Source organism: Hippoglossus hippoglossus, chromosome 8, assembly GCF_009819705.1.
Source record: "Hippoglossus hippoglossus isolate fHipHip1 chromosome 8, fHipHip1.pri, whole genome shotgun sequence".
Taxonomy (NCBI): Eukaryota; Metazoa; Chordata; class Actinopteri; order Pleuronectiformes; family Pleuronectidae; genus Hippoglossus; species Hippoglossus hippoglossus.
Window position 1 is genome coordinate 11,782,969 of NC_047158.1, and position 12,518 is coordinate 11,795,486.

At 41.5% G+C, this 12,518-nt stretch overlaps 2 protein-coding genes across 4 annotated transcripts in view; one reads left to right on the top strand and one right to left on the bottom strand.

Annotated features, from left to right (window-relative positions):
- The first annotated feature begins 746 nt into the window (after positions 1 to 746).
- LOC117765924 (voltage-dependent calcium channel gamma-5 subunit-like) lies at positions 747 to 4,206 on the top strand. The gene is given in 7 exon segments (XM_034592540.1): positions 747 to 780; positions 783 to 821; positions 824 to 940; positions 2,027 to 2,113; positions 2,646 to 2,786; positions 2,891 to 3,036; positions 3,825 to 4,206. Coding segments are annotated over 7 exon segments (825 nt in total). The 3' UTR covers positions 4,086 to 4,206.
- Positions 4,207 to 8,238: 4,032 nt separating this feature from the next.
- LOC117765704 (cytohesin-3) overlaps positions 8,239 to 12,518 on the bottom strand; it is a 32,466-nt gene continuing 28,186 nt past the window's right edge. For all 3 annotated transcript variants that reach the window (XM_034592127.1, XM_034592125.1, XM_034592126.1), the window contains exons 10-13: positions 11,518 to 11,594; positions 10,741 to 10,812; positions 10,428 to 10,582; positions 8,239 to 8,749 (exon numbers count right to left, since the gene is read on the bottom strand). In XM_034592127.1, coding sequence (XP_034448018.1) covers positions 8,677 to 8,749; positions 10,428 to 10,582; positions 10,741 to 10,812; positions 11,518 to 11,594 — 377 coding nt within the window. In that variant the 3' untranslated portion in view covers positions 8,239 to 8,676. The remainder of the gene's footprint in view (positions 8,750 to 10,427; positions 10,583 to 10,740; positions 10,813 to 11,517; positions 11,595 to 12,518) is intronic.

Below are 12,518 nucleotides of genomic sequence, written 5' to 3' on the forward strand. Positions count from 1 at the left end.
CAGTCGGCCAAATCCACACTCTGACTTGTGCATGCTTTTATGAATGTCCAACCTTTCCCAGAGCTGTGGCATTAATGGCTGTAAAATGTCAAAACTCATTCTTGGATTTCTAATCATGCGAGTGTTTGTATTCACTGTCGACCCAGCAGGCGTTTGTTATTGACTCCAACTTCATTATTCTTTTCATCGCGAGTGGGACCGATTTGGCAGCGATGTGGACTGAACTCAAACGTGTTGTTAGCATCAAAATATTAAAACTAATTCACATGGAAAGTTGCCCATACTTTTCCATCAGTAAGTCGAAAACCGTAACTGAAGGGAAGGCGTGAAGATCATTTTGTGATGCAGTCAAACAGAGTTAGATTCCGACTGGATTTACAACCAAAGATGTTATTTATTCCTGCGGTTGCCCGGCTGCCCTGACATTTCATAAGCGGCTCATCATGGCAAATTGATATGAGTTCCTGGATCTGAGAAAGCATTCTGAAATGTTATGTGGAAAGATGAAGGTCACTCCCTCCTCATCCTGTAGGTCTGTCTATCATCCTCTCCCACCTTCAAGGCTCAGTGGGGGCTCTGTGAGGTGGTTGTGTAAAACACGTTATCTGGGTTTTCATTATGAATTTGCACAACCCTGAGTTTTTCATGGTAATTTGAAGTGCTGAATATTGCTTCAATACAAAAGCAAAGTTTGAAGCGGTGTTCCTGACGTTTCTTTTTATTTTAACCACAGATTGCTGGTCACCATGAGCGCCTGCAGCAGGAAGGCCCTGACTTTGCTGACAGCGTCTTTGCAATCAGCGGCCTGGGGCTGCTGGGAGTGGCGTCAGCACCGACTACTGGTTGTACCTGGAGGAGGGCGTCATTTTGCCTCTGAACCAGAGCACTGACATCAAGACGGCGCTGCACTCGGGCCTCTGGAGGGTCTGCTCCCTCGCTGGTTAGTAGAGGGCATGTGTTCCCAGAACGTGCCAAGATTTGGGCTGAATTTGATCCGTACTCCTGTAAACTAAGACAGTGGTGATATGCTTTAAAGTGGGTAAAGTTCCCTTGTGCTGTGCAGCATCTATATGTGGCAGCTGCAGGGAGCTGATGCTGTCACACTGACATATCATCAGATTTGACATTCACACGGAATGACATTCACAATTACTTCATCAGTATGTTTGTGTGTGTGTGTGTGTGTGTGGTTGTGTGTGTGTGTGTGTCTGTTACAATCAGTCACTGTAAAACAAAGTAAACTCCAAGTACAGTCATTCCTGCTATATGATTATACCCACAATTACACTCTCAGACACACACGTATGAATTTGCACCCACAAGTCTTCCGAGGCAGATCGTGTCACTGTGCCACAGAGATAGCTGGTGAAAGATGTGACAGTGTGTGTGTGTGTGTGTGTGTGTGTGTGTGTGTGTGTGTGTGAGACGCTGAGGTGATAAGAACAGCTGTGCAGCTTTATTTGCAGGATGTGATGTAGCTCACACCTTGGTTTAAAAAAAACCTGATGACGCACTGTGAAGAACTGACTGTAGGAAATGTGAAAGAGTAGATGACAGGATGCAAATGAAAAGTGTATAGATATTGGTAATTTCTGTGTTTTTTTTCTATTTTTGATTGTAATTTAGTTCACAACACTATTGCCATGATTGTAGTCACTAAGAATATATTATATTGTTATATTATATATATATATATATATATATATATATATTAGAGCCCGGCCAACATGTGCATTACGTGTAAAACTTGGCACGCGCATCACAAGTGTCCAAAAATGTGATATTTCACGGAGGAGCCCCTGTGGAACTTGTGGTTTCGTGGGTGGTATCTCAAGTCTGTATTTAGGTACTTTCTGATTTGATAAGATTTCACTTGTCAAAAGTCACAGTTACTTCTTATGAGTCTGGAAAAAATAGTTGACTGAAACTGCACTGGTTGGCGGAGGTGTACAACCACAGCGTGGGAATTCTAGTTATCTCCTTTTCTCTAAATGTCTCTCTTCATTTCTGCCTCTGTCCTCTGAAGGTGACGACTCTGGTCGGTGTTTTACCATCGAGTACATCATGCCCATGAACGTCCAGGTGACGTCCGAGTCCACGGTGAACATGCTCAGTGAGTAACAGCATCAGAAACCTCCAACGGCAACTTCAGGCTCAATAACTCAAGGTGCGCCTCGGGGTCGTTCACATACAGAGCCGAAGTATTTTTATCCAAACTCTTGTCATTTTCCAATAAGGTTGAGATCAGACCTGCGCCAGACAGTGAGGTCTGAGTCATCGGGCTCCTCTGCAGAATGCTTATTGCGTCTTTAGGAACAATTCACCTCACCAGCCATTCTGTGCTGCTCAAAGTGAAAGCTTATTGGAGGATTAATCCATAGTAACTCAATGTAATGTGACCTGATATTGTACTGTATTCATTAAAAGGAGCAGAAGATGATCAAGTGTCTTATCTTTAGTTGTTCTCCTTCAGTCGATGTGGTTTGGTCTGAACTCAGACTTTTTCTATCAAAAATGTCAAATGCCAAATGAAACAGCTTCAATTGATTTGAATTAGATCAACAAGACATTCTTCAAGTTTGTCACACTCTTTGAGTTGAGAAAGCAGCTTTCGTTGTCCACTCTCTCCTCCTCCTCTTCCTCAGAGATGATCCGCTCAGCCACTCCCTTCCCTCTGGTCAGCCTGTTCTTCATGTTCATCGGTTTTGTCCTCAGCAACATCGGGCACGTGCGACCACACCGCACCATCCTGGCCTTTGTCTCTGGAATCTTCTTCATCCTCTCAGGTACCCCCGTCATCCTCCCGCTCTTATCTCTTGTCACCGTCTCCTCTTCTTCTGTTTTATCAAACCCAGATTTCCCTCCCCCTCTTCCTCTCTCTGTGTCTCAGGTCTGGCTCTGGTGTTGGGCCTGGTGCTGTATATTTCCAGTATCAATGATGAAATGTTGAACAGGACTAAAAGCAGTGAAGCCTATTTTACCTACAAGTACGGCTGGTCCTTTGCCTTCGCTGCCATCTCCTTCCTGCTCACTGAGGTGAACAACACACCATCACCACAAACAACTGTCAGCAGTGTTAAAGCTAAAACTGGGCCTGGGGTGTAAATAACAATTACAATATTTTGGTCTGAAGTAAAAGATCACGTTATCTACAGAAAATCCTTCATAGAATTTAGCAATAAATCCATTATGAATTTTTATTTCACCCAGACTTTCAGAGGAAGATAAATAGAAGTGGTAAGAATCCAGAGTTGTTTTGTTTTTTATTTAGAGTGTAATCAGAGAAAAATGAAAAATTTAGAAAATAAATAAAAAATAGATCTACATATAAATAATGTAATGTAATACATAATTGGCATAATACCAATACAATATCAATAGATTGATATAATAATGAAGAAATACAAATTTGAAGAGTTACTGCCATCTTGTGTTGGCAGAGAGCAACTGCAACACAACGTTTTATGAATGGTCAACTGTCAATATCACTATAATTACTATCTCTCTGCACAGCTCATTGTTAGTTTGCTGATACAAATAGAAGTAACTTCAGTAAGATCCACATTAGTCATAATGTAACTGGTGTTTTCACAAAAAAACATTTTAGTGTGGTGTCAATATTCAGATCACATACTAAGATTCCTGGTGAAAACTTTCAAAAATAAAATTGCAATCAGACAGAAGCACTTGCAAAAAGAATAGAAACAAAGTATTGTTTTAATACAATTGTATCTTCATGTGCATGTGCAACTAAAGTACTTTTCATGACATGTATTTATGAGTTAGTGTTTCTACTAGTTAGTAATGTCAAACTTCCGCTGCAGAGTGCGGGTGTCATGTCCGTCTACCTGTTCATGAAGCGCTACACAGCAGAGGAGATCTACCAGCCTCACCACCCCAGCTTCTACCGCCCTCGTCTCAGCAACTTCTCCGGCCACTCGGGCCAGTTCCTCCACCCACAGGCCTGGTCCCGTGGACGAAGTCCCTCAGACATCTCCAGCGACGCTTCGCTCCAGATGAGCATCGGCTACCCTGTCCTCCTCAAATGCCCCGACTACGACCAGGTGTCCTCTTCCCCCTGTTGAGGGGTCTTCCATCACACCAGAGGACACCTGAAGGTTACTGGAGGGTCGTGGAAGATCCAATAGGGTCAAAAGTTCAGGTGAGGACAGAGCTTTCTTCCAAGAAAAAGCTGCAATTGAGGATTGTTGTGAGAAAATATAAAAAATATTCGAAGCCTTGTTTGCAGCATTTTTTTTCAAAGGGTCAGTGATGCTCTTTGTGAATTTGTTGTTGAAACCGACCCTACATCTTAGTTGTAAAGATTCTTTCTGAGAAAAGTCTAAAAAACTTTGAATCTGAACTGTTTTTTTTACAGTAGATTAGTTCTTGTTTTAACTTCATCTGAAAAGGAGAGACATTTTATTTTGGTCATCTGTGCATTTTCTCCACATCACTGCATTTCTAAAAACTACCTGACAGCAAAACCGTCCACATTGGGCTCCTCCAGTCCTCCTGGCAAAATGTCAACACACTGAACCCCAACATTTCGACCCTCAACCCTGCTGAAGTGAATTTACTCTGTAGGTACTGACTCCCAATTCAAATTCAAAACAGAGAGTAGTGTATATGTAAGAGGACGGCGAACAGGATAACAGCTGTGAAAACTGATGTGTAAATAAATACTGAATGATTAAAGTGATCGTGCTGCATTTAGGAAAGTAATACAGACATAAATGATGTACAGTTAAGTTGAATGAAGAATATATGTAACCAGGTAGCAGCAGATGAATAAATACTGTAGCGTGTTAATAAATATATATACAGCAGATGTTAAACTGCCGGTGCAACAGACTCAGATTAGCTGATACATCAGGACTGAGCCAGATGAGATTACACAGATTTGTTTTATATAGATTTTTATAGAAGATGTACAGTTGTTGGACATGATTTTTAATTCATAGTGAGAGTTGCTGTAAAGATGCTGGTACATAGGTGTTATTGATGGTGATTGGTTGATTATTTTGTGTAGCATTGAAAACCTTTGGTACAGTGTCTGAATTCATTTGTTAAAACCTGCCATCAAACTGCAGTCATTTTACAACATTATCCCATTTTCTTTTCTTTCTTTTTAAGTGACATTTAACCTTCACGTTTCAGTTCAAAGTTTGTTTCAGTTGCTTTTTCACAAACACGTGTATTTAAATATTATCAGTTGATCCTGTGACACACTGAGTTTGTCTTGTTATCAATGTGATGGATTATCCTACTTTTTCTAATAAACTATTTAAATCTGACACGTGCCTGTCGTGTTTATTGTGGAGCCTACATCCTTAAATGCAAGTAAGTTTTTAAGCTGACTTAAAGTTAAGTAAGCTTTCATAAATATAGAGTAGATACATATCAGAAAGATATTAGAAAGACATTTTCTTAAACACTTTTACATTAAATAGAAGGGATTGAGATTTATATAGATATTACAAAACAGAGAAAGGACAGACGAAATAACGACAGACCTGTTACCACAAACCTAAACCTTCTTGTGTTTCACGTATCTCTACTGTTGATTCAAGGATCATTTCAGAGGATGTAGTTCGCAGTGTCTTAATTCCTCATCCACCTGACGACAGAGGCACATTTCATTTGAGTTGACCATGATCAGTGATGTTGTGAAATCTTATGGAGAGGTGAGGCATGACCCAAGGAAGGAACCATTTAATTTTGGTGCAGATCTGGATCAGGGGCCGGATCTAGTGAATTTAAATGTGGTTTCATGACTAGACTGTTGGGCCTTGGTGGAGGAATGATTCCAGTTAACGTTTTGTGGGTGTTTGTCCCAGAGCCAGTAGAGGGCGCTCTCTCCTCACTCATTCTTCCCCTTCACTTCTTCTTATTTGACCATTTATTCAGCCAGTTATGCACCAGGTGTCTGCACGATGGAGGGCGACATGATGTGTATCCAAACGGCTTGTCCCGAAATCTGTGTAATTCATTAATGAGAGCTAATAATTTATGCAAATATGCGGGGATCAGCATCAATAATGAATAAGCCATACATCTGCTGTGAGCGTTATGTATACTTTATGTAGATACATTTAATGTACAACGTGACCAATAGCTTTTACAGAGAATATAAAAGTTAATGTAACTATACGCCCACACAGAGCAGTAGAAGATAATTGTCTGCCCTCGAGGCTTTCGTTGTATTTTACAATCACATAGAAAACTACTGTGTTCATAGCTGTTGACATCATAATCAAAGATATTATTATTATTATCATCATCACTGATATTACTTCACTAGAATCATCATCATTAAATTCAAACATCATTTTCACTGTAATCTGTATCATCATAAATATCTCATCTCATACTCATCAGTCATGGCTTTTTAACATTGTCACAGTTATTGATCAATATTCTCATCATCAATATATATTTTCTTATGATTGTGTTTAAGGCTTTTGTAAAGAAGACCCCAAACTTCAGCTGATGCGAATTTGTTACACAGAGTGTGCGTGAGAGACCAGAAACCTATACATTATATAACTTAAGCATACATTGTTTGAACATTTACAGGTAGCAACCATTTCACAAATGAAAATAAATACAAAAGGATAGGAGGTTATTATAGATCTATAGTTTCTTCTTTTCTCTTCTTAAAGAACACAAAAGCAAGCAAGTATATTTAGGATTACAAACCAAATGCAAACAGGATCACGACAACACATCGACCTTCACTGACACCGGACATAGACAAGAAAACCAAAAAGAAAAAAGATACAAAATAAAAGAAAGAAGCTTAATCGGACTGGTACCATAGAGAGCTATCGCACAGCCTTAACTGGAAACTTACCCTTTAGACTGACAGGACCTTCTCAAAGGAAAGTGCTCTTAAAGTTATAATCCTTTCGATTTTCTGTAGTTACCTCTCTAAATATCAGCTTTCATTGGCGGTGGTGCAGTCTGCAACGCCACCACCGGATTTGAAGTGCCCCGACATGTGCAAGGGATTCACAGGAAACAAAAGATCATTGTAATCCATTAAGATAGAGGAATTTTATTGTTTAGCTTGACCATGTGGATCCGCCTCAGTCGTCCTATACAAACAGTGCTACACTGGAAATAGAGAAGTTCTTTTTTTAGCATGTTTCTACAGGACCACACAATCAGACTGTAATGTTGCTGTCATACATCGTTTATAGTTTGTGACGGCTCTAATTTATTACAAGACCTTTGGTTGAGAGGAAATGCTACGTGGCTGCACCTTAACTGTTTTTAATTGATCTCACAGCTCTATTGAGTTGCTGCTGATATAAATCCAACACTTCCTGCTTCAAATCAAGTGTTTAACAGGCAAAAACAGCTTATTGTCATTCAGCCAAACGACACTGTATTGTATTGTAACTGTTACAGAGATTAGGGCTGACAAAGATCAGTTACCTAAAATACATTCGAAACAAGACAATGGACATTTTCAGCCTTCTTGCGAGGGCGTTAATGGACCAAGAAGGAGCAGCCACAGTGATCTTTAGATGAAGAGCTGCAGGTGACTCCTGTTACTCCTGCTATTGTCTGGAAACGTACTCGAGCCAAGTGCAGCATGAATCCGTTGCTGTTTTGTTTCATTTGTTGCTTTACTCTGCTGAAGCCAAATAAATCAGGACAGGAAATCTCAAAGATTACAACTTCAAAGTCCAAGAAGTAAGTTTCATCTCAGGCTTTGGCAAAAGCACCATTGCTACTCAACTCAAATAAAAAAGTATGCACATTTCAAAAATCTCTGCTCCACTCAAATAAATGAAATCAGCCCAGCTGACTCAAGACTGTAATGTTAGATCAGGAACCTTAATGTAAGCCAGCGCTGTTTTCTGAGGTGTCTCGGAGCTTCGGCCATAGCACCCGGAGAGAAGAACTCAGCACCAGAGTGAGATGACAACAGGGTTTCAAGTGAGGTTAAACTTCACCCGTCACCTCCCAGACACTTCTCCTTTCTCTCTGTCTGTCTATTTCCCTTCCCCCCCCTATTATATTCAACCTTTCATTTTGACAGTCGTGCCCCAAGTAGCTGACCTCACATCTGAACTCTGATTCTGAATTAGTAACTTCTTCATAAAGCACAATGGAGGGGACACTTGAATCACTTATGCACCCACACTGCAGAAGCACACACACACACACACACACACACACACACACACACACACACACACACACACACACACACACACACACACACACACACACACACACACACACACACACACACACACACACACACACACACACACACGTCTATAATAACACGCATGCGCATGTGCACCTGAAACCTGGCAGTTGTGCTTTGAGGAGACCTAGAAACATATCATGACCATGAGAGGGAGGTAGGGGAATGTGTATGAGATGGAGGAGAAACAAACTGGTTGGTTGGTTGGTTGCTCATGTACATCTGAGTTTCCTGGAGCTCTGCTGTTCCCTCAGTAGTGTGTGATGTCTCCTCAACACAGACTTGTGGACAGTCCAGAAGAAAAACTGAGGTCGGTCTTCGGGGTCGAAGACTTTTCTTAGGTTGACAGTCACTTCTGCGGTGAACCAGCTCTGTAGTGTGTGATTTATGTGTTCACGAACTCAGGGAGAGAAAGATGGGCAGTAGGGGGTCGTGAAGATTGTCCCTCCTCACTTCTTGTTAGCGATGCGTCTCTTCCTGGTGGCCAGCATGTCGTAGAAGGGGTCCTTGCTAATGCTGGCCCTGGAGAAGAAGCCAATCAAAGGACAGCATTGAAATAAATAATAACGCCACATGAGAGTCTCCAGCATCTTTGATATGGAAATGGAGGCACATTTATACAAACCCCTGCCTTAACTAGATCAAAAAAAAGAAAAAAGTTTGTGCAATGACCTAGTTTGGTTTCCATGGTTTCTGAAGAATAACCCTCCCTCCCCAAGTTTTTTCTTGGTACTCTGGTTTGCTGGAACCTCTCGCCGATTCCCTCCTCCACAACTCTGCCAAATACGAAGTAAAACACACAATCGCACACTCTCTCTGCCGCTGTTCTGCGGGTTTATAGGTCTGAAGGAGGGAAAACAATGGTGCTCAAGATTATTGACTCTTCCGCATCCTCCTGCTCCCGATGTTTTTTCGGAGCGGTAGAAAAGCCGCGTACAGTAAGAGTGAGTGACTCATGAAGCCATTCGGGCTCCACCGAGGAGCCCAGTTTCACGGCTGCTAAATCCTGTTAGCACCAGCACAAAGCACGAGGAGGCTCAACCCCCCACTGCGGATATCTCTGATTCCCTTTACAACTCCATGCGCTGAAGAATGAGTCTGTATACGATGACTATCCCCTCTTTCATACCGCTCATTGTCATTTTCAACAACCCAATTTCATGGAACAAAAACTCCACATGCTAGAGTGATCTAAACCAGGCAAGGCTGCCATGACTAATATGATAGAACAGTTACACTATTTCTGTTTTTATGGAACACATATAAAAAGACATATATTCTTCTCATTAAATAAAATACTGCACGAGTTCATTCATTCAGAGACAACAGTACACGTTCTCCATTGACACGGTTGGTCCAGTATCTTCTGGGTCTGTGTATTTCTCAAGATAAGCAGATCGTGCAGTTCTCCTCTGATCATCTCTACATTAGAAGAGGGTGAAAATCATCATTTCCATAAAAAGCCTTTTATCTCCCCAGACCTCCAGTCCTCTCGGACCCCTCTGGTGAAATGCAAGCTGTGGCTTGTTAGCCTCTGTGGCTACGAATGCATCAACCCAGTTCGGAGCTGCAGCCTCTCCTGGATAGGTTTGCTGGGTTTACTGGCTCGCCCCTGGGGTGCTATAAGCAGTGACTAATCCCACATCATTTCCCCAGTGAATACTCAGAGTATGGATAGAGGGGGAGGAGGAGGAGGAGGAGGAACTGTACTATATATACAAGTGTACTGTTCTGCTGAGCCAACTCTCTTTGACATTGCACCATCTTTTATGCAGCTGAATACAGAGCATCCAACATTTAGGTCACTTACTCTGATGTAATGTAAATCTTAACACTTTCACATGTTCATTGTTTCTTTGCTGTAAATTAAATATTGTGAAGTTCCTGGTATAGATTTAGGGGTTTAAAACCCACGTCTGGGTCTCTCTACTCTCATCCACAGGCTAGATGAGATGTTGGTCCCACTCAAGGTGACAAAAATCGTGGCTTCAAGGTTCTGGGGACCGAGTCCAGCAGCCGGTCTTAAAAGCTCAATTACTGCAGGTCATTTTTACAGTTTGAGGAAGAGAGCTAGCATCACCACAGGCCAGGCAAACAGCCCATTCCAAACAGGCAGGTTTAAAACGGGTCCATACAAAAATGGCAGGTTTTGGTTTTACAGGGCAAGGTTATGTGCCATTTTTATAGACAGGGGTCTTACTTGATGGATTTAATCCACTCTTCCTTCTCCTCTGGCGTGGGTGCTGATATCCTGTACACCACATGGTTTCCCTCGACAACGCGGCCATCTGCCTCAGTCTTGCAGGCTTTGATCACCTGGCCCTTGTGATTGGGGTTGTAGAGCTCAAAACAGTTCTAAAGAAGGGGACAAGGAACAGGGCATCAAAAATGATTTTTAGCCTGACTGAGAAATGTATTTACAAAAAGGAAACATGTAATAAACACAGTAACCAAAGAGAAAATATACTTGACGTGTGATCTAAGGGTGAGGTCTCTAACGAAGCAACACTCACAGGTTTCCTGGGCTCCTCCACCTCCCTGATGCTGAGATTCTCCAGAGGGATGATCCCACGAGGCTCCTTGTCCTGATGGAGAGACGGATGAGAACGAGAAACATGAGAAGACGAAAAACACCCAACTGAACACAAGGAGAGCATGACTGATGGAGAAAGTTAAAAGGCAAGCAAAGACGAAAGAATAGAAAGAGAAGATCAGAGGAGTAGCAGATGCAGAGGAATAGACAAGAGGAGGAAAGAGGAGACCTGACAAGAGCAGTGCATTAAGGAATCACTTAAGAGGAAGACGAGAGGGGAAGAAACATACAGAAAGAGAAGGACAGAGAGGGAGGAGAGGTTGAAATCCACTGTGACATTTGTGAGCATGGAAATCAACCCTGTTCACCCCTTTTCCTCTCGCCCTCGCGGCTCTTTAAAAGAGCTGATAACATGAGTGTGGAGCAGTCAGGCCAGAGGAAGGGACATAATGATAGTGTCCTCAAGGATAATAATAGGGCAGAGAGAGGACAGTGCTGAGGCAGCAGCTAACAGGGACACAGAGGCACAGATAAAAATCTGTGAGGATGCACAAATAAATGTACTGGAGAACCTTATAAACTGCTATTCCTTATAATCCCAGAATTTATTAGGGAAGCTCAGAACTCATAAATGTCCTTCCAGCTTTACATTCAGATAAAATGACATCAAAAGGAACAGAGACTGTTGTCATCTCATTTTCTTCACATTTGAAACCACTTTTGTTAATCAAAACATCATCATGGGTATGAGACTCACTGTTGTGTATTCAAAGTAGTAGAGGCAGTTGTCCGTCAGAATGAACCACCGTCTCTTCCAGGTTTTTACTCGGCCCCCTGACAGGAAGAGAAAGAGAAGGGAAGTGACACAAAGTCCACAATGACAGACTCGCTGTCTCGCCATCAGGAAAAAAGAGCAGGGACGTGACACTCGTTAACGATGCCGACCAGCAGGAGTTTTCCTACTCTCGTGCATTTGGAAAAAACTATCTAACAATATCTTATAATGGTACAAATATTCAGAATTCAGAAAACCGGACTCAGAGAAAAACATACATTTTACATGATTGATTCTAGATGTTTGTTTGTCAGTTCACGGCTGTAATTCAATTTCCTGTGTATGAAAGGCTGCTTGTCATCAATCACATGAGAATATCATGTGACAATTAGACACTGACATGAACACATGCCACTGAAAGGTCGGTGTCTGATTTACGTTTATGACGGTATATCTAGTTTTCCAGTTCTGCTATATGTGAAATATGCCCTATACTTTCTATTGGCTGGTTATAGTTAAAAGGGAATTTTCATATCAACGGAGCTGAAAAGAAATTTCCCATCTATAGACTGAGTTGATGATTTTGATTTTGTGCTCTCCAAAAACGAACACTTTCTAAATTTGAAAAAGGTGTAAAGAAAGATTTATTCAAAAGCAAAAATCTAACATTATTTCTGAATATGTGTTCAAGGTTTTGAGTCTTTTTATCAAATAATTTACAGTTGGGCTGCACTTCATGTTTTGGTTTAACACGCATATGCATTACTACCTTATGGTGCAGGGTCATGAAAATGCCTGGTCGCTTGTTCGAAGGAAACTGAAGGAAGCCAAGTGTGTGATCGCAATCGTCACCATCTCTCCCAATTTTTGAGCTTAGTTAAATAACAACTTGCTCCAGTGATGAATTATTACTGCCTGTGCCTATTCATTTTTTATCAAGCAACAGGATAAAACCTCTTTGGCTCTAAGGAGAGGGGAGCAAC